Source organism: Pogoniulus pusillus, chromosome 7, assembly GCF_015220805.1.
Source record: "Pogoniulus pusillus isolate bPogPus1 chromosome 7, bPogPus1.pri, whole genome shotgun sequence".
Taxonomy (NCBI): Eukaryota; Metazoa; Chordata; class Aves; order Piciformes; family Lybiidae; genus Pogoniulus; species Pogoniulus pusillus.
In genome coordinates, this window is record NC_087270.1 from 11,921,739 (window position 1) to 11,944,157 (window position 22,419).

A 22,419-nucleotide genomic window follows, 5' to 3' on the forward strand; every position below is an offset into this window, starting at 1 on the left:
TGTCTTTTAAATTGTTTTCTGGGTTGGAAAAAGGCAAATATGAACTTCTTGTATGGATAAGCTGTTAAAAATAATTGATAGATTTTCAGCCAGGATGTTCATAAAAATTGAAAGCTTCACTGGAATGTTTGAATTGTTGCAACAATTGAAGTCACACTGGTGTTCTGAACGTCTTTGTTTCAGCTTTGACACTGGTGGTATTTTGATCTTCATACAGCTGTTTCCATTTCTTGGAGCATATTTGAAACGTTACATATTGGACAAATACGGATTCCTTATGACCTGAGCTTTACAAATATTTTTAAGGTGTTTAATCTTTAGTAACACTCTTCAATAAGTATTTCAGAGAAGCAAAATCTGGATAAGATGTATTGTCACCACGTGCTATGGAGGTGCCTGATAATGTGAAAAATAATAGAAGAACCTCCTGTATTGGTGTGCAGGCAGAACCTAGGAATCTGGTGTTCTGATACTGCTCTTTGTACTGCAAATAAAACATAGAACACAAAAGTATTCTTATGTAAATATGTGTGTTCTGAAATTAATCTTCTCTGGGGTGTTTGGCCGTTTATACAAGGTGACAGTAAAAAAAGGGAAATCATTTAGATACTCACTTTTAAAATGTGTCCGAATGGCTGAAGTGGTTGAACAAAACAGTTTGTGAAAATGCTTAAACAAGTTCTTGACAGCTGTGGATGCTGAAGGAAAGAGCACCAGCTTAATTTATTCAGTGGTAATACTAATTTGCAAGGTGACAACACGGGAAAGCTACTTTTCATCTGCCGGGTGGTCTGGTGAAACACAGGTAGTTACAAAAGACTGGGGACCAGAAGGTGGAAGCACTTTTTAACGTGTCAGCTGGGTTGTCTGCTAAATGCAAACCAGTCACCTGGACATTCTAAGTCAGCGGAGTGAAGTAGGTTCTTTTTGAAATAATTGGATGAACGGTGTCTGAGAAACATGTTTCAGCATGAATGTTGTCTGCTAAATACATCCCAAGTTTAATTCTTGAACATACTTAGATTTCTACATCTCCCTTTTCTTGATAAAGTATTTTCAATTTTGCCAAAGGCTGGCAGAGGAAGCTTGCAGGATAGGAGTCACCGTCCCTGTTTATTTGCAGTGACATTTACCGTGACTTACTGTCATAATACAGGTGTCTCTTCTAAGTGTAGCGAGCAATTGGGTGTGGAAGATTATTTTTTTAGATAAAAGAAGCATGAATTTTAAGTACCAAGCTACTGTGGAGCATGAGTAACTTTTGAAGTGCCTAGGTTAGTGGTTTTTATTGGCAATATTAATAACAAACTTTCTGTTTACTCCACTTGCCCAGATGGCTGGTTTGGTTCACTCAACTTGCTTTAGGGACGTACTTAGGGAAGTCCAAGATCTAGTAGTAGATTAAATAAGGACAAGACTAATGAGATTGTCTTGATCTCAATCTGTGCTGCCTCTGCCAGAAAGGAGCAGAGGCAGTTTGTGTTTCAGTATGGAAGTTAGGTCTGCTGAGCACGTACAGCTTTCCTCTGGGACATGAAGCTATGTGTGACTGAGTAATGCACCCTTTATTTGTTAAAATTGCAGCCTTGTTTTTTCCTTGAAGGGCATGTTTGGTTTTGTGTGAGTGTTCAGGTAGAGTTCAACTTTATTTTTCAGCCGTGTTAAAAGAGTAAATTGAAAATGGTGTAGTTGTTTCAGTGCCATTTATGTCTGATCACTGGTGCTTCAGTTTCCTGACTCAGAAAGCATATACTGAACATTGCATTTCTTCAGGTGCATGATACAGCTGCAGCGAACAACGATGTACTAATGCCACTGACCTGCTGATAACTTTCCTCTTACCCACGTTTGAGTGCACTTGCATTGGTTTTGGTTCAGTTATAAAATTAGCAAAGTAGAGTGGCTTTTGCATTAATGCTCTACTTTGAAGCAAAAGAAACAAGATGACATTATAGCAGGATCCTACTTAAACCCTAGGAAGTAGCTTCTTTTGTTAGCTTTTGTATTTTAAGGTGATGATCTGTCAGTGTGATCTCTTCCAAATCTTGTGCTGTTTCTGGTCAGGCTGTTTGGTTTGTAATCAGTGTTTTGGGAATCTTTCCAACTTCAGAGGTTAACTTTCATGTTTGTGATTCCCTGATGTTTGTTTTGTTGTTTGTTGTTTTGTTCTTTTTTTTTTCCCCCGGCTTAAATCATACATTTGTGGTTCAGAATCCAATTTGCACTTAGAGGCCTGATAACCTGGACTTTAAGTTATGCTCAGTCCTCCTTGATGAAGTGTAGTGATAGGCAGATGGGATGTAATAGTCAGTCCAGGGGAGAGGTTTTGCACCAAAAGGGTGCTGGTCTAATAGTAGTTTGTCTACTCTAACGTGTGCTTGGCTTTGACAGCTAATGTGTGTACAGTAGGAAGATTCCACAGCCGGGTAGGGAAAATCAATACCGTTCTATGTACTAGAGCAAAAGAAGGGCATGCAGGGTGCGATGATGCTGTTATTTGCCTTAACTCTTTGATGTCCAGCGTTCCTCATCTTGGCCTGAGTTATGAAAGTGAATGATCTAAGAGACTAATTAATTACTTTACCACAAAGGAAGCTGAGGGAAGTAGATTACAATTTTGATCTCTGTACAAAAAAGGTTTGTGTGCTAGTCGAATTAATCCCTTGAGTACCTTATGGCTTGCAGTATGTCCAACAAAAGGGCACTTGTTTCCTTATGAAAACATGCTGTGCATACCAACCTTCCCCTGCCAGAACTGGAAGGCTATTCAAGTTGCTGATCAGCATTTCCCACTAGTGTTAGCATTTAGTCTTTTATTAGTTACTAAATACTATAACATGGTCCCTGTTTTTCTTTTCAAATCAAGTAAAAAATGAATGGTCATAACCATTAGTTGCCTGGACTGAAGTACACAGAAATAATTTGTGAGTGGTCACTGTTGGCATGTGTTATGTAGCATGATAAAGAAAACTCATCTGTTCTTTACATGCAGCTCTACAGTAGATTGTCTTCTAAGGAAACACTGAAAACCCAACTCAGGGGCTCCCTGATCTCTGAATGGTAACAGAGGTACAGAATACATAGCAGAAGTGGATGTGCCGATGTGTACCACTGAAAACCAGATTGTCCTGGGGGTAACACGTGAAGATTGGTTGTATATGACTTCTTTTCTCCTCTGCTTTTACCAGTGGTGCCACTAGTCCCTTCCCTCTTCTCCGTCCTTCTGTCATTTTTCTTTCTTTCTAATACACAACTCATCCCTTCTGCACAGGACACAGGTCCATCTCCACGATATCAGCCATCACTTGCTCTGAATCTCTAGAGATGCTCCTCTGCACTCTCTTCCTGCCATGAGGTGTTAGTTTGCTTCTTTCTCTATTCCCTAATGACAAGTTCTCCACAGAGTGTTTGGAGATCTGGTATTTTTCGGAACGCTAAATTCAAACCTACTGAACATTTTCAATCCAGAGCTCTTGTGAGCACATGAGATGTATGGCTAGAGGTCACAAGCACTCAGTCTAAGTCTCCTTTTCTTAGGCACTCTATGTAAGAGAATGCTGTCATTCTTTCGCTCTACAAAATGTATTTTAGTGATTGGAATCTCACTGATTGCTTTCTTGAGGGTTTCATATCTTTTAGTCTTTGTATTCTATGCATTTGAATTTTGCGTTGCCTTACCATCAGCCTCTGCTGCGTGAGGATTGTTGCTGCAAACTCCTGTCTCAGTACTTCGGATGTAGTGACATGGATGTCCATGAGCAGTTAACACAGAAACAAAAGTTGAGTTGTCACACTTTCAAAGCAGCAGTTAAATGCCTTTTGTCTACTCTTTGTAATGAGCCACACACTTTATCAACAGTGGGATTTACATTTTGTTATGCCGACTCCCTAGCTGTATGGGGCCCTTGTAGCATCTCTTAGCTTTCCTCTCAAAGTTTACATTATGAGAGTTGTTTCATGTTGCTTTCTTGTGCTCTGGCTTGCTAGAGGCTGTCTGTATGCCTGCAGACTTTAATCTTTGTAGTAGAGCATGAAGTCTCTTTATGTACTTCCATATTTTTGCCATCCTTCTTCAGTTATTTGGAGAGCTGGAAGAAGTAAAATGAGAGGGGGTAGTAACAGTGTCTTGTTTGTTCTGGAGACAGTATTGTTGGTTGTTGAAATGTAGCTCTGCCAGCTCTGGATATCAGATAGTTTCTCCTCTTACCGTGCTTCTTGGGGCTTTTTGTAGCTTTTGTTAGTTTTTTCTCTTAGGTGAAAATGAAATGAGAGTAAGTATTTTCTACCCTGTGTCTGGGCAGAGGTGCCATGATGCTAAGTCTAAGAGTTTTCAGTCTCATCGAAAAGTTGAAGAGCTGAGAGTGTTGAGGAGAAACCAGGGAGCTAACGAAATGGTACGTGTGTCACATTTCCAGTTGAAGCATTGCTAATAATTATCTTAAAACGAGGAAGAAAAAAGATAAGAAGGAAAAAGTGATTGAATTTCACCTGAGGATACTTCACGTGACGTGCGCGTTTTTGATATCCAGTCTACAACAGCATTCAGTTACCTGTACAAGACAGGTAACTGAAACTGGGAAGTTACATCACTCATTACAATTCATACTGCTTCAATATTTGCATTTTGGATGCTCAGAGGAGCTCCTGACTTTGTGTTCTGCCCCTTTTGTCCATCTCCAGGTAGCTCTACTTCAGTATACAGTTACTATTGAACTGTAGTGTGATGGTCTTCACTCTCATTTTAGAAATACTCCTAACTTCATCCTTGCCCCTTGAATAATGTCAGGTGTTGTATATAAAGTAAATGGAAGCATTAGTAGGCAAACATATCACAGTATCACAGTATCACCAAGGTTGGAAGAGACCTCACAGATCATCAAGTCCAACCCTTTACCACAGTGCCCAAGGCTAGACCATGGCACCAAGTGCCACGTCCAATCTTGCCTTGAACTGCCCCAGGGATGACGACTCCACCACCTCCCCAGGCAGCCCATTCCAGTGCCCAATGACTCTCTCAGTGAAGAACTTTCTCCTCACCTCCAGCCTAAATCTCCCCTGGCGCAGCCTGAGGCTGTGTCCTCTTGTTCTGGAGCTGGCCACCTGAGAGAAGAGAGCAACCTCCTCCTGGCCACAACCACCCTTCAGGTAGTTGTAGACAGTAATAAGGTCACCCCTGAGCCTCCTCTTCTCCAGGCTAAACAACCCCAGCTCCCTCAGCCTCACCTCGTAGGGCTTGTGCTCGAGGCCTCTCACCAGCCTCGTCGCCCTTCTCTGGACACGCTCAAGCATCTCAGTGTCCTTCCTAAACTGGGGGGCCCAGAACTGAACGCAGTACTCGAGGTGTGGTCTGACCAGTGCAGAGTACAGGGGCAGAATGACCTCCCTGCTCCTGCTCACCACACCATTCCTGATGCAGGCCAGGATGCCACTGGCTCTCTTGGCCACCTGGGCACACTGCTGGCTCATGTTCAGGCGGGTATCAATCAGTACCCCCAGATCCCTCTCTGTCTGGCTGCTCTCCAGCCACTCCGACCCCAGCCTGTATCTCTGCATGGGGTTGTTGTGGCCAAAGTGCAGCACCCTGCACTTGGAGCTATTGAACCCCATCCCATTGGCCTCTGCCCATCTGTCCAGGCGGTCAAGGTCCCGCTGCAGAGCCCTTCTGCCCTCCAACCCAGTCACATCTGCCCCCAGCTTAGTGTCATCTGCAAACTTGCTGATGACTGACTCGATGCCCTCATCCAGATCATCTATGAAGATGTTAAAGAGGATGGGGCCCAGCACTGATCCCTGAGGGACACCACTAGTGACTGGCTGCCAGCTGGATGTGGCACCATTCACCACCACTCTCTGGGTCCGTCCCTCCAGCCAGTTTCTAACCCAGCACAGAGATATATATATATATATATGTATTAGAATTACAAAAAATAACTGCAGCAAAAAAGATTGATGGGATTTGAAGCTGGTCTCTCAAAATGAGGTTCCACATGACTAGAAATAAATGGTGGCTTTCTCAGCTTTTCCTGATTGTGTTAGCTAAGTGAAGGAACTCTTTGGCAATGGGTAGGAGCTGGGATACTCTGTGTTTTGGGATATGCACACGTGGATTTACCCTAATGAAAGAAATGAGGCTTACGGACCAAAGAGCGCATCAATTCCTTAGCATTTACTTCAGTTGAAACAAGTGGTGACACAATCAAAAACATGGACCAAAGTGGATACAGAGGATTCTGTGAAGCTGCTGCTTCAGAGACACTTTCCACAAACCATTCTGTTAGAATTTTGTTTTTACCTAAAACTGGAGCTCAGTAATTTCCCTTATAAGTAGCTGTTTTGTACTTTGGGACTGTTTGCATTTGAAGTTATATGTAGAGTGAAAAGACAAACTTAGCATTGTTTCCACTAAAGCACAGATTGAAGAAAGTTAAAATGACATCATTGCTGTAGGCTGTGCTCCACTTTCTCTGTCTTTGGCCTCTGAAGTGGTCCCCAAACTGATCTTACTTGTCCTGCCTTGAAGAGAATATTGATGACAGCAGGATGGCCTGAGGATACTAAGACCCCAGGTTCCTTCAGAGGTGGATAGAAAGGTCACCCTACTGAAAGACCTTCACCAGCATCTTCACTACTCTGCTTTTTTTCAGAAATCTGCTTAGAAAGGGAAGGGAAATGAGAACAGGCAAAAGTCTGCCCTTCATTTATGGAAATGTAATGCTTTTTAATGTGAAGGAGGAAATAATCTTGGGGTATTCCCTTCCCTCAGCCTACAGGCACTGCATAGAGCATACTCTAATGCGTTATTTGGAAGGTCAGTGTAGATCCAGAAGATGCAGACACAATAACTGAGACTTGACGTACATTTAAAAAATATAATTGTACTAAGATGCTTAAGATGCAAAGTTTTTCTTGATCTCCCTTCAGGGTGTATGTGGGGGGGTTTGGTTTTGTAAGGGTTTGATTTTTCCTTTCACATCTGGTGGAGCATTTTTCATCATTCTAAGTTGAGTTTTGTTTCCATTTCGTATTTAAGTAGTGGCGTTTGCTTGTTCGTTCCTTAGCATCATATTTTGTCAATTCTATTTCCTGGTGGGCTCCCCTAGAATAAAAGCATTTATGCATGCTCTAAAATGTGTAACTGCTGATTGTCAAACCGAAACTGACTGTGGGCCTTTTTATCTTTATCCTTTTCTTTTGAGAATAAAGACCAGGTTCTACACGATGAATCTTCATCTTCAGTATCACAGCTTGCAACAAAGGTAAATACTGATTCTTTGAGAGTGTGATGTTCTCTGTATGTTTCAGTCAATGCATGTTAGGAAGTTGCCTCTTTTTCATGTGCATATATTTTTGTACTTCACTGATTATGTCTTAATTGCCTATGATCCTGGGCGATGCCATTCTCACCAAAGTAATATTGGTAGTGCCACCTTATTTCCTTTAAGGGGAAGGGGTAGGCATCTCAATTTTTTTATTCATCCACATAACAGCTGTTGAAACCCAAATGAAAATAAAAAGCAACAGAAATAACTGAAGTCTAAAGAAGCACTAAATTCTAGCTGTAACTGGTGAAGAAACCATCAAAACTAGAGGGAATTTGGGTATTTATTTGATTACAAGGGCTATAGCTCTACTGGCTCTCTGACCACAAGAGGTTAAGGACCTTTATCTTGTATCTCTTTCAGGAAAGAAAAGGAGGCATACAAGTTATTTTTTTTTTTACCTTGATATGTGTCCAAGAATCTCTTTTAATGTTCTTAAAATACATTAGTAGAAGATGAAAGAACTGGAAGTTGTTGTGCTAGAGCTTGTTTTGAAATTCCATATGTATAGAGAAACACATTTAAAAATAGGTTCATTAGTGTAATGAGATCTTTGACATTAATATGTATAAACTGAACATCTGTCTCTGTTACTTATTTTTGTTCTGCTTCAGATGCAGCATGATCTTCCCTGAAAACAGAAGTCAAATTGTACTGTACTTTCTTTTTACTTTTTAGAAAAATTGAGTGTTTTTTTTTTTAAGGAAACATAAATTGTTGTTTATTCTGTGCCAGATGATGAATGTTTAGGAAAATAATCTTGAAAGGAATCCTTTATATAGAAACTTTTTTTTGCCCCTCACATAGTCATGCAGGAAGGCTCACTATGTGAGTGTTTTGACATAAAAAAAAGTCACCAGAAACCACTGAGCCACAGCATTTTTGTGTTTTAAAGCAAAACCCTCTAGTCCTAAAAATGGATTCAGGAAAGAGCACTTTATACTTATCTTCTTTCTTTCTTCCTGTTCCTGAAAGCTCTTCTGCCTTTTATTCGGTCGTTCTGTTCACTTGGGAGCCGTCGGTGCAGTGGTGTTATTCCAGAAGTTCCAAAATCTTCAGCACAGTAATAAAAGGTGGATGTGAGGCCCATTGGTGTGTGCCCTTTTCAGTGTGTACACGTCATGAATGTTGAAGCAGTGTGGAGAAGGAAATGAAGTGCTTGAAGAAAAGGGCACTGGATGAAGAGTATGTCTGCCATTTAGTAAAGCCTGAGTTTTAAGGCAGTCTTGATGCCTCGTTGCAGAGGAAAGCCTCTGGCCTCGGCTTTGAGGTCCAACAGTGGGACTTAGTACTGATGGCTGAAGACTGAGGGTGGAAATTGGTCTTAGTTTCAGTTCATGCAGGAAGCTGCCCACTTAGCTTTGAGGATAGGCTAACTGCACTGCTGCATTGTTCTAGTTCCCTCCTCACAGCTCTTCTGAAAGACAGATAATACTGGTCAAAAAGCCTCATGACATCTCAAAATGAGGAGATGGTGCCCAGTGAAATGCAGAGATCTGGAACCTGTGCAGGCTCATGCTGTGACTGGCCCTTTGGCCCCTACAAAGCTCATCCTGGAAGTCTCACCTATGTGCTGAGCTTCTGTGTAAGTAGAGAGGAGACTTCATCTGCAATAATTGTTAGGCCAGCTTTTGAAAAGAGACAGAGCTTTGAGAAACAGTTTAATAACGAAATTTGAGACGTCAGGACATTCTATAGGGGCAGGTCCTGGAGTTTCAGCTCACTTGAACCTCGAGATGCAGTAACTGTTGGTCTGTACAGCTGCAGTTAGTTGAGTTGAGAAATTCCTGCCTCAATACCTGGAAGACAGAGAGTTGGGTGAGTTTTTTTTTCACTCTCTGTAGAGTTCTTGCATGTTATTAATAGGCTTCCTATAATGTGGGAATGCTTCTTTAATTAAAGCTGATTGGGACTTTTTTTATTATTAAACAGTTATAACTATTAACTGTAAGGTACTTAGATGGAAAAATCCATGTCTAGCTTTTTATTTATTTGTTTGGGTTTGGTTGGTTGTTTCTTTTTTCAGGGAGAGGGAAACTGTAGGACAAAGAATTGTTTTTTCTCAGTCATGGTCAAGAGGAAAATCTCTTCTTTTTGTTTGCATTTATAAAAAACTTCTGCAAGCGTTTTGTGGAGTGCTTCTACTTTGCTGGAGTGTTTTGATTCACTAGTTGTCAACCTTCTGTGGAAATACTGGTGAAGGTCTGCTAAAACTTGGCCAAAATGTAAGTTTCTGGAAATCTCATTTCATACATGCTGAGCAAGGACTTTTCAGAGATTAGCTGCTTAACTACAGAGTGGCATTCAACATGCTGATTCTCACTGCAGGTATGCAGCAAGAATCCCCTGTAATTGCTCTTTTTGGTTGCTAAGACTCTGTCATGTGGCTTGTTCTATCCTGTAGAGAGTGATTTTTGTGCTGCAGAGCCCTGCTGGCCAGGTTAGAAAAGTCTGAACAGAAATATTGAACGTTCTGGTACCTACCCATAAAACAGCACCCTTTTAGGGTCAGAATAATACCCGAACATACTTCAGTCTCTTGCTTTGGGTCCTTCCCAACCCCTGACATGCTGTGATCCTGTAAAATGTTTGTCTTGTAACAGTGTTTCAAATCCTTGCAGTTGTTTAGTTTTTTTGAATTGTGCCTCCTTTTTTTCCTTCCACAATAAAATGTTCATGTATATGAACCATATCTATTGGATGGATGGATTGAACTGTTTTCAGTTAAATTTACAGCCTTCCTTTCTAGTAGGTGTTTGCCTGTATCTACATACTTTATTTGTGCAATGGACTTCTGACATTTGTTCTTAGGACTGATCTACTTCTTTAGTTTATACCCAGTTGTTAGCATTCCTGGTTTGTTGCCTTTTAGCCTATTCTTTTCATGAACCTTCTTGCCCTCTAGTCGAGCTGTAATGATGAGCTGTGTGCTTTTGACACTGAAGAATCATCATAGTGATGCTCTACTGCTTCCCAGTAGATTCTGATTATTCATAATTTATTAATTGCCTGTTTATCTGGTGTGGGGAGCTGAGAGTCATGTAAATCATCAGGATTTGTTGATGTGGTGAAAAATGGTATATCTAAAGTAGTCCTTGGCAATAGTACCTCTCAGTTTTGTAGCAGATTTCCAGTTCAAGATGAGCTGCCCCTCTCTGGGGCATTTTATGAAGTTAACTGTCAGTAGGTGTTTGTTCCCTGGTTTCTCCTAATAAAATAAAAGCAGAGATTACATGTACAGTTTATGTACAGTGGATTCACTTCAGTCAGTACAGGCAAGGAAGCAGAAAACTTGAGCTGTAAGTTAGGAGGAGTTTACAGAGTGAAGCTTAGGGAGCGAGTTGGAGGAAGCAATGGTGTAAGTACAAAGCTTTATGTATGGAAGAAAGTGGACAGATGACCGCAGCTGCCACAGTGTGCTTGAGCTGATTGAGTAGTTGCTGCCACAGAGAAAGTGCTAAGTTCCACATTATTTGGTCATTGCCCCACTCTGACATCTTTTAATGGGCTGATTCTTACCGATCAGAAGGAATGCAAAAAGGGAATGGCTTAGGTTTCTGCTGTTTCAGTGGGTTGAACTGGTTTTCCACAGCACCACATGGGTACAAAAGCATGGTGTAAGGAAGGCAGTGTAAATGTGCGCAGGCAGTGAACTGAGCTGACCTTTTGCAGCAGCAGTGTCTGATAAACCAGATCTGCCACTTCCTGAGCCTGCTTTCTGGGAATCTGTCTGACAGATGGGCACTGATACTGAAGCGTTGGCAAAGCAGAGGGGAGGGGATGGAGGCAGAGAAGCAGCAGATAGTTTAACTAGGGATACAGATTGCGTCCTTCACATGATGTTCTAGAAGTGCCAACTTGTACTCCCAGTTTGAGAAGATACACCAAATTAACAGCAGCTCTCTCTTTGTGGAGAATACCTCATAGGCTGGAATTTCCTCAGATGAAGGGCTCTGACCTTGAAGCTTTTAGATGCTCACTGATGTAGATGAAGATGATGGTTTTTCAGTAGTCTGCTAGTTGATGGATTCCTATATATGTGTAATTCACTTCTGCTGATCCTTTAGGTGATAACACAGCTTTTTCATGATGTGAACTGAAGGTGTGGGAGAAACTGTAATGGCTCTCTTCTCTCATAGTCAAAGTGCTGTGAGACTACTCTGTAGCCCTGCTTCACAGACTACCAAATTGGGTGCCTTGAGAATTTTCTGCTTTGTTTCTTGTTGGTATTTTTGAGAAAACAGTGGACTGCAGCATCCAGCCTGGTCCTCTAAAGGTTTTGACTTTCTAACATTTGACGGTGCAGTAACAGTCCTTCTTAATAGTGCTTTCTTTTCTTAGCAGTCCCTCATGGGTGTTTCACATGGTTTGTTTATTTATTTAACCTGGAGTTTTGACTGTGCACCTGGCTTGAGTGATATCAGTTGGCTTTGATTTTCATAGATCATATCCTCCAAGCAGAGCAAGAAGCAAATGCGGCAGGAGGCCTGTCTGGTTTACTAAAGTGTTCCTGAAAAGCCTCAACCAAACAAAAGAAGCATACAGGAGGTGGAAGCAGGGTCAAGTGACATGAGGGGAATATGGTGATGCTCTTTGAGCATGCAAGATTGGGGTCTGAAAAGGTGAAGCTCACCTAGATCTAAATCTGGTGAGGAAAATGAAGAGTAGTAAGAAAGGTTTTGCACTTACACCAGCAGCAGGGAGGGTATCAAGTGGATGATGCCTGACTCCTCTCTGTGGTACTTGGTGAATGAACATGAGCTAATGGGCAGAAATGGAAACAGAAGAAATACCACTTAAGAAAAAATGGTTCTGCCATGAGGACAGTCAAGGCCTGGAACAGGTTGCCCAGAAGGGTTATAGATTCTCCAGCTGTGGAGATGTTCAAAACCTAAGGTCCTTGGCAGTCTGCTCAAGCCGACCCTGCTGAGAGCAGTGTGGTTAGACGAGATGGTCTCCAGAGATTCTTCCCGGCTCTAAAGGCTCTGTGATTCTGCAGACTTTGGGTGTTGACATACTTATTTTTCCACACACATGGAAGAGTATTTTAAAGATTTGAGAATGCAAGCTAGTCAGCTTTATATTTATAAGCATCTTTGACACCTTCAGCAGTAGTGCTTTTGAGTTTTGTGCAGAAAGTTGCATCATAAAAATGTGAAATACTGGTTGACACTTTAAGACCATATCTGTACTGTATTTTCACACTTTGCAATCTTTAGTCTTTTTTATGTAAAATAGCTCTCCTGTGAGACCAGGAGTGAGCTTACCAAAGTGTCTCCTCTTCCTTACTGACCTTCCTTTGACATCCGTTGCAAGGAACCTGCTTGTCTGGGACCTGAGTCTTTTTCCAGGTGCTGTTTAAGAACGTAAGAAATTCACAGGTGATTCAGTGCCTGGCCCGTCTAGCCAGGCAGTCTGTCTTTTGGCTGAGGCAGTGGGAGATGCTGGTGGGAGACCACAGCTTGGCTAGTTTCTAGGGCCTCGTTCCCTAATACCAAGAATGATTGCTTTGAGATATTAGAGGGAATGCATTTATTGATCTGCTGTGTGAATTGGTCTCATTGTTTATTTGTCTGGTGATGCTTCCCAGTGATTCTTGGCTCAGCAGCTGCTGCGTGTGAAACTGGTGGTTTTAGAGAATGGTGAGTGGAAGATCTCATTCCTGAGCTGTGCCTGCCAGCAGATTCAGGTGCAGCTGTTCCAGCTGCATTGGTGGTGGCAGTTGCCAGAAGTGTAAAAGTCTTACAAAAATGCTGAGAAGTACAGAAATGCAGCAATCTGTTTTGACAGTGTGTGACAGCCACAGTCAAAAAGAAAGATGGTCTTAAACAGCTCAGTAGTTAGAAAAAGGCTTCTGCAAGTATTAATTGAGTCTTTGACCTCTTCCTGTGCTAAGGCTTATACTCTTAATTAGGGTACCTCTGAGAAGACTATCAGAAGTCAGCTGTTGGCTTCAATTGAGACAAAAGATGCCTCAGAAGCTGGGCAGTGGTGCAGGCAGGTGTAGAAGAGTGGGCTTAAGCATGGTTGGCAGGGGTTCTGGTTTTGCTCCTGCACCTGGAGAGTTTCTGTCAGCCTAGTACATTTAGTATGCTTTGTGCAATGAGTTTTATTGGATATTAGCAAACCGTGGTCTGCTTGGGAACCATTGCTCTTAAGTGTATTATCTGGGCAGTGTGTCTTCTGGAACCTCCATGTAAGCATGTGGTGGAAGTATGCCTTAAAGGCTTAGTGGAAACTGCATGTTCCGCTGAAGGACTAGTTGGGAGGAGAGTACATCAGCTGGGTCCTCCTGCAGCACTTTGTACGTAGCTGTGAAACGCCCTGGATCCGTTCTGGGAGCGCTGCTCTCTGGAGTGTTGGAGCAGCGGCGCAGCGTGCGCCTCAGTGCGCCTACGCGCAGGTGCAAGGGCTGCGGAGCTCCCGCGGTTTAGCCTGGAGACCAGCACCCTCTGTCTGCGGCGGCGTCCCGGCGGCGTCCCGGCGGCGTCCCGGCGGCGTCCCGGCGGCGTCCCGGCGGCGTCCCGGCGGCGTCCCGGCGGCGTCCCGGCGGCGTCCCGGCGGCGTCCCGGCGGCATGGGGACCTGCTGCTTTGCGCCATGGCTTAGTGTCGACCCGCCAGCACTGGGCTGAAGGTGGGACTGAATGTTCCTGGTTGGATGTTAGGACGTTCTTCACCATGGGGGTGGTGAGACACTGGAAGGGGCTGCCCGGGGAGGTGGTAGAAACCCACTCCCTGGAAGTTTTCAGGGCCAGGCTGGATGTGGCTCTCAGCAACCTGATCTAGTGTGAGGTGTCCTTGCCCATGGCAGGGGTGTTGAAACTAGGTAATCCTTGAGATCCCTTCCAACCCTAACAGTCCTGTGATTCTAGATCTTACAGGTCTCTTCCAAACAGATATGTTCTATGATTGAATAGAAAATAATTGCTCTTAAAGATATTAGTGAATCAGAATTAGGCTTGACAACATTAAAGCTAAGAAAAAGTACAGTGAAGACTGTGGAAAGCATGTGGCTAGATATTAACAGCACTTCACTTTGAAATTACTGTGCTTCTTTGGGGTGGGCTTCTTTGAGGTTTTGGAGTATTGCTTGGATATCCAAAACAGTGCAGCAGTGGTTGGAGTTTTATCAGTGAAGCACATGTGATGTTGTAGATGACAAGAAGATACATGTGGGTAGATACATCCTTTTCTTACACTGGACTTGTGTGTATAAATGCTTATCTCCAAATAATCTTTCAGCAGTGCTGTTTTTCAAGGGCACACAGAAGTTAAGCTATTTCTCTGTCTCTGTATTAAATCGCTATCTGAAAACCAGTAACGAGGTGGGGGTGTTTTTGTGTGGCTTGGTTGTGTTTGCTTGTTGGGTTTTTTTAAGTTGCAGATTTGTTAGGGAGTCAGTGGCTTGGTGAAACATCATGTCAATTAGATCTCAGACAGATCTGGGGCTTTTCCCAGGTTTTAACCTGGTCTAGACGATTAAGGCAGGAAGAGCTTTGTGCTGCTTTTAACTGTAGGTTTGCCTAAGCCCAAAAAGGCTTGAAATAGTGCAGTTTGAGTAAGGGAACAGAAGATTAAGGGGTTTTTTTAAAGATATGAAAAGCTAAGTGCTTTTTAGACTTTCTCTGTGTGTGTATGTGGTTTATTTCTGCAGTTGGGCTTGTGTTGGGTTTTTTGGTGATTTGTTTGATTTGGTTTGGGGTTTTCATTATTTTGCTCTTCTGGTTTTTTTTTGTTCTTTGTTTGTTTCTTCGTTCTGGTTTGTGTGTTGTTTAGAAGTCTGTTTTGATTGGGTTTGTTTGTTCTCCTTTCTTTAAACAGATTACCTCCTTCGGTACCTCACTTCTTGAACATTCTTTTTTTTTTTTTAGGAAGTTCATTGTGCATGAAGTGCTTTTGAGAGGAAGTCAAATTGGAGTAACAAAATCCTCATGTTAAACTTGTTACAGAATTTAGCTGAACAGCAGAAACAGATAATAGGATTAAGCTTTTGTACATGAAAATTGAGGATTTAGACCATTATTTACACCACAGAAGCACTAACTGCTGAGTGCTTCTTGGAGAGGCTGATAGTTTAAACACAAGGGGTCTGTATAGCAAGATACCTGTTTGGAGGTGTCATCTGAAGCTTGTCTGGTGTTGGTTTGTATTGTCAGTAGTACCAGTCTTCTGCGAGGTGGGTGCAAGGAGCCTGGCAGAGCTGCAAAGCTGAAGTTAGCCATCTACGTGTTTTTAGCATAATGAAATTGAACGTAAGGGATTGCTTATTAGAATCTCTACTCACTTCATTGTCATAGTAAGGAGAAGAAGAGCAGTGGTGGAGGCCTGGGTTGCAGTGAACCTGGCTCTTGTGTAACTAGTCTGTTCATATCTCATGCATGGAAGCTCGAAATTGTTCCAGGCTTCCTCAGGCTTCCCTCTTGCAGAGTTCTTCAGAGCTTTGCTTGAAGCTGGATCCATGTTTGTATCCAACCTAAGCGAAACTGAGTCTAGGTTAGATCTTCCTCCTGATCGTAAAATGGACCTACTGTGTTTCCTGAGTTGGAGTAGCTGAGTATTGTCCTACATGGCATTTGTGCTCCATTTGTAGGTGATGTTTCCCACCTTGTAAGGCCTGCACGGATGTACCAGTTGTAGACTGTAATAAATTAAAACTTGAGTGTTGAATTGGTACTAATTTGCACTGATGAGTTCTGCAGAAAGGACAAAGCAGAATCATAGGTGGTGGATTAGCCTTTCCTCATGTGGACAATGGCAATTTTGTGTTGATTGGCTATTACACTTCCTAAGGTATCCTGCTTTTTAATGGAATCCAGTGGTACTGCTAAGACTGCCCCTCTGCCACTCTCACTAGATCCTGTGAGGGGGAGCAGCAGCCTTCCTATTTCTTCCATGCTCAGCACACGTGTGTGCATTTCTGTTAGCGTGCCCAAGCGTGCCATCAGAACAAAAATAGCCAAGACCTAGGGGGTTTTGCTTTGGGAGAGAGGGAGTCAAACATTTAATACTGTTGAAAACAACAGTTTGTGCTACATGTTTGTTTACTGGTCTCAGTAAATTTAGAGAGCACACTGTAGTACCCCAGTGCTACGAGTTAAATCTTATTGGAGAGCCAGTGCCCCATACCCTTGCTGCTTACAGGGCAAGGAGTAGTACTTTTGGCGAGTTAAAGATGGGAACAAAATGTGCAAAGCAGGCTAAATCTTAGAGTGATCTGTCTGTTGTGGTTCCTTCTAGCCATGACTGTTTTGTTGTCCACTGAAGCCCCTTAGACCATTTCCTAAGCTGCTTAGATTCCCTTCTTACTGTGATACTAAAATGGAGCCAGCAGCTCCTGCAGAAAGGCGTCGAGGAGCCCAGCTGCAGTCACTGGATAATCTGCCTGCCTCTGCAAACCACGGGAAGGTTTTGTACCCGTTGCTCAGCGGGGAAAAGCTCTCACTGCAGGAACCTAACCTTGCTTTTTTTCACAACGTGACCATCCTCTGCAGGCTGTAGAGTGTGAACTGCTGCACTTCCGACTGCAGAGGACCCAAGAGGTAGGGCCGTTGCTGCCTGTCAGCCACCCAGAGTCAGCACTGGTAGCCTTACTCTGTGCTTCTAAGTCTGTCATTCACATTTACGAGGATGTTTTACTTCTCTGCGTAGGTTCAAGGTGCAAGTTTCCGGGGTTGGAAGGAAGTGACATCCATGTTCAACAAAGATGATGAACAGCAATTGCTAGCAGGATGCAAGTCTCCAAAATCCAAAGGGTGAGTGAGACCACCTTCAGGTCTGACAGCTGTTAAAATACACAAAGCTGTGCAAGGTCATAAAGGTAGATGGAATGCAGTTGTGGTCAACTCCTGGAAGTTAAATTGCAGAGGAAGGTTTAGGTGCGTTTTAAAATGACCATTAGGAGTAAAAGTTTCTGAGTCAAAAGGTCATTCCCATCCTCTCCTCTTCCTCCTAAGGATTAAGTTGGAATTTACGAAGTCATCTATTTTTTTTTCCCACATGCTCTACTTGATCTTTTTAAATCTTATCTGCACCTGAAGAAGTTAAGTTTGCAGCAGGAGTTGCAAAACTTTCCTGTAGAGCTGAGCTTTTAAACTTGGAACAGTTCTGCTGCAGGTACAGTTAGAGATGTTCTCTGAACAGAACAGACCTCTTCCTAGGACTGACTGCTTTGCTCTTACACATTTATATAGGCTTTTACTTTGGTTACAAGCAGGAAAAAATGTGCTGCCTGTCAGTATAGCTACGCCAGCCAAATGTTAGCTTGGATTAGATCTGCTGTAGTATGTTTTGTTTCCAGTTTGCTTTGGAATATACACATGCTGAGTAGCCTGAAGGATCCTTTGCAATTGGCGATGACTACAAGAATGCAGTAAAGAGCAGAAATATTAAAACCGAGTTAGAGCAAATGTTGAAAGGTATTTAGCATTACTCTGAAAAATGTTTGTATTTTCAGTGTTTGGAAGTATGTTCCTGTAACTGTAAACTGAGAGTCTTACTTTGCTTTTAAAGAAGAATGCAGCTTTTCAAGTGTGCAGCTCAGAAAACAGGAGAAAAGTGTTCAGAGTCTGTGGCTGGCTTTTGTTAAGATGAAAAATCTGAAAAATCTAATCATAAATTGAGAATTAATCAAAGTAATTGTAAAGGTATTAGTATGGCTGCTTCCATTTAAGTGTAGTGTTAAGCTTTCGTTGGTGGAAAAAAGCTCTTAATAGAAAGACTAAAAAACCCATAAATGGTGACTTTATTTGTGGTTAAAGAATTAATCTGCTGCGAGCAGCTGATGTTTTCAATTTGCTTTTTAGCTCACTGAACCCTGAAGGTTGTATGTTTCACCACTGATACTCAGGCTTTGCCTGCAGCCCGTTATTTGATTAGCTGTATAACCCTGCTTGTCAACTTAGGCATAAACATTTGGCATTGTGTACTTTAAATGCTCCACACTGCAAACAGGAAATCATTCAGATTGGAGCTTCTTGGTGGGGTAAGAAATGGAGTAATACGAGGAGCCGCCTGAATGTCATTTTGAGAGAGAGATTGCAACAAAGGGTGCTTGTTCTTGGTTTGGGGAGGGGAGTGTTGGTGCTTTCTGTCAGAAATACAGCACAGCTGTCTTCAAAATATTGTGCAGATCTTGATGAAGAAAATGCTGGTATCTTTAAAGTCTTACTACTGTGAACATCAGTTATTGTGGGGTATAAGGTTTAACAGGCAAAGGTTGTATGAAACAGGAATACAGCGAGTGGTTGTTACAGCTGGTAGTAGACAAAACATTTTCCTACTTCTGCTGCTCCCCTATCTGGATTTTATTGGTTTTGGTGAAGCTGTCAGTTGTTCTCATGCTGCTGAAGTACTCCGTACATTTCCAAAGGCAGGTCTGTGTCATTCACCGGGGAGGGGGGAGGGCAAAGGGCCACCCTCAGCCCACTTCTGCTTTACCACTGCACAATTCCGCTATGTTTAGGTTACATGTATATGAGGGGGTTTTCCCTGAAGCTGACAGTAACAGATATGCTGCCACCAGCTGACAACTGATTATTGTTCCTTGCTGTAAGCTGGGACAAATCAGTTGAAGGCATATTAGTGTTACAAGCGTTGTTCAGTGCAGAAATCTATCACACCATCGTTGTTTACCTTCTAGAACAAACCTGAAGTTAAAGGAGGAGATGAAGGCGGAAAAGAAGCCAGGTTTTTGGGACAGTTTGGTGATAAAGCAGAATGCCCCGTCTAGGAAACCAGATGAGATCGAGGGGTGGGAACCACCGCCAATGACCGCTGCCGACTCTGCCAGTGACGCAGCAAGTACTCTAAGTGACTATACCGCCTGGTCAGGCTGGGAAGACGAAACCAAAGGCTCCACGAAATACACAAACCTGGCCAGCTCAGGAAACAGTTCCAGGTGGAGTATCAAATCAGCAGGAAAGCTGGTCAGTATTAGACGTCAAAGCAAAGGTAACCTTACTGACAACTGGGAGGAGCTGGAGTAATGCTGGTAATGTGAAACACTTTATAAGTAAGAAGAGAAAGGTTCCATGATTTACTCGTATGTTTAAACCAAAATCAAATCTGCTCAATATTGCACCTTTATACAGTACTTTGTTTTATTCAGATTGTTACAAATTTTTGCTCACATGATAGTACATTTTCTTATTACATTGTTAAATAGCTATGTTTTCCACACTGAAAAAAAAAAGTAGAGAATCTATTTTGTGCCTATATTCCACATTCAGGCTCTGCAGTGTGTTGGGTTGTTGGTTTTACCAAAAAAAAATTCCTTGGTGAATGTATACACTGGTTGTAAATTTGACTGCCTTATGTAGGAACTTACACTAGCTTGAGGCCCTGGCTTTTTTCCTGGTATATGAGGGCCATTCAGAAGTTTAGTTTTAATGCTGTCCTTTTTTAAGTGATAACACTGAGCTGTTGCTTGCAGGGAGAATGCTTACACTTGGTAGACTGTTTTCCAAATCTTCAGCCTCAGCATATGCTTCAGCTTGTGCACTCAAGATGCTCAACTGTCACAATGTGCTTATACTGTGTATGAAATGAGAAAATACCGTTCTCATGTCATTCCTTCCATCACAGGATCTTCACCAATAGTCAGGTCAAATAGGTCTTCCAGAGGTTTGAGGAGGTTTTATGTTGAATGTAGTTTGTCAAAGCTCAGCCTCTCCTTTTAGTTTTTAAGATTCATGCTATGAATGCTCTTCATCTCTGTTTTTAAGACTCATGCTATGCCAAAAAGAAATTGGAAAGCAGCGCTATGAGCAGAGTAGAAGAAAATATCTGTATTCAGCATCCAGCCTTGAATCTGGGCATAAGTTGCTTCTTATGGAAGGGTGTCTGTTTTCATTTTTAGAGTAGCTGGTCCTTGTTCTACAAGCAGTTTTTCTGCTCTGCAGTGTGTTCTTCGCCCACCTGCCCCATGAGCAGTGACTCTGACGTTTTCAGGGTAGCTGAGTAACTGAGCCGTTGCAGGTGTGTGCACGCACGCAGCTTCTGAAGTGTTTTCGTTACAAAGCTCCATCTTCTTAGCCACTGATACTTTATTTTTCTGGTGAAAGAAGGTGACCTGTTAAACTTCAGAATTGAAATGTGTGTAAGAATACTCAAAGTGCCTCTTTCTAGTGTTTTGTGTCTCATTAGCAGCGTGGCCGATGTGGGATCCAAAGTTGGTTTCCGTGGTGTTTGTGTGTCCCATATAAACACTGCTTTAACATTTATGGAAAGAAATCAAACCAGAAGGTGCTTAAGAAATGGCCAGTAGGGCCTTTTCTCTGTGGAGTGTTAAAGTGGTGTAAGAGGGCTGACAGCTGTTTGACTGCCTAGCAGTATGGCCAGTTAGTTAGAATATCAGGTTAGCACTTAAGAAGAAAGTCAGCATTTCTGCAAGAGAGCACCTACCTTTATGGAATGGATGTCTGGAGACTGCTTTTGGAAGAAGCCTATGCTGATGAAGAGGGATGCATGCAATTTTCTTCCAAGCTTGTACCTTCCTCCTCTCACTACCACACTGCTCCTGTCTTAGCTTTCTCTCTCATTTTGTGTGTAGTTGTCTGGCTTACAGTTCCTGCAGAGCTATGTTTTTGGAGATTCCTGTTGAGATGTGCCTGGAGGGAAACTGTAGCAAAAATGGGTTTGCTTTGATTTGTTGGGGTTTTTGGGGTTTGTAATGGTTTTAATAGGATGTTAAAAAGATACTGTTCTGAAGTTTATATAAAAGAAAGTGTTTTGTGCTACAGAACAGGATCTTGTAACTGGCAAGTGTATTTTCAAAATCGGCATTATATAAGAAAAACTACTCCTAGAGGGAAAAGGTTTAGCGTTTGTATCGCTTCATTTAGTCTGTGAATAGAGTCAGTATTTGCCTTTGGCAAGTACATGCGCTGAGGTTAATTATGGGAAAGGATTAGTATTCTTGGGTCAAGTATGCTGCATTTTATAGTTTGTGGAATACCCTTTAAGGCATCAGCTAGTGCTTAGTTTGGTTGTTGATGCTGACCTAACAGAAAAAGATCTGCTAGTAGCCCTCGAGATTCTGCTGTCGAAGATGGGCCGAGAACTCTTAATTTCCCTCCTGAAAAACTGTTTATACTGTGACCAGTAAAGGTTTTGCCTTGCACATTATACTGTCAAGTGCCTGTTTCTCACCTCAATGATGTCTTTGATGCACAGCTTAACTGCAACATTTTTCAGTTTGTGTTTGGTAAAGAACATGCTCGCAAAGCTGATGCCTATTAGAAAACAAAGCTGCATCCAAGTGGGAAATTGAGATGAGTAAACTTAGATTTAAGTCCTAGCGATGAAAGTTTTGGTGTGCTTTTTAAGCGATACTTCCTCAGAAATAGCCATTCTAAGAATGAAAGTTACTGGATTTAATATAATTTATTGTTCTGCTTTAATAACGTGTTTGTCTTTTGAGAACTCACCAGTTGTGAGCTTTTCTTCTCTTGTGTTTATAAATTTGTCTGAATTTTCAGAACGGAGTCCTCTTTTCTTTTATCTTCTTTGGATGCTTAACTGCGTTTATGGGCTTAAACAATACACAGCTCTGTGTGTGGAATACGTGTAGAATCTGTCCCTTAATATTTGTTTGGAAATTGCATTTCAGTCCATGTGAGATGGCTTAGAAGAAGGTAGCATGAAGATTGTATGATAAGATTGCACAAAATAGGATACAGTTTATATTGCTTTCTCGTAGCAAATCTGCATGATTCTTAGTGTGGTTTTAATGGGGAATTAAAAGCTTCATGTGGCTGTAATTAGTCACTTAACTCTCAGCAAAGTTCTTTCTGAGTATTTTTATTTATTAGCATAATTTGCAAAAAAGAAAAGTAGTATTTTCCATATAAATAAAGATTTAGTTTGAACTGAAATGCCTTATTCTTGGGTTGCCTTTTTTTTTTTTTTTGTCCCATTTTATCTCTCACGTGTGAGTATGTTTCCATTTTGCATGGAGGTTACTGGCAGCTCTGTAGAATACAGGAGAGGAAGTAATGGCTGTGTTTGTCCAAACTCAGTGAATCATGCTGTCTCAGAAGCTGCAGCATCCTGGATTTATGGCTTCACCCATGGCTTTCACAGTGGGAAGAATTCATTGGT

At 42.1% G+C, this 22,419-nt stretch overlaps 1 protein-coding gene across 1 annotated transcript in view; it reads left to right on the top strand.

The window, feature by feature from the left end:
* The window catches only part of TDRP (testis development related protein), a 28,834-nt gene extending 6,641 nt beyond the window's left edge, over nucleotides 1-22,193 (top strand). The window contains exons 2-4 of the mRNA XM_064145890.1: nucleotides 7,197-7,256; nucleotides 16,969-17,072; nucleotides 18,959-22,193. Of these exons, the coding sequence (XP_064001960.1) occupies nucleotides 7,197-7,256; nucleotides 16,969-17,072; nucleotides 18,959-19,304 (510 nt within the window). The 3' untranslated portion in view covers nucleotides 19,305-22,193. The remainder of the gene's footprint in view (nucleotides 1-7,196; nucleotides 7,257-16,968; nucleotides 17,073-18,958) is intronic.
* Nucleotides 22,194-22,419: the final 226 nt, after the last annotated feature.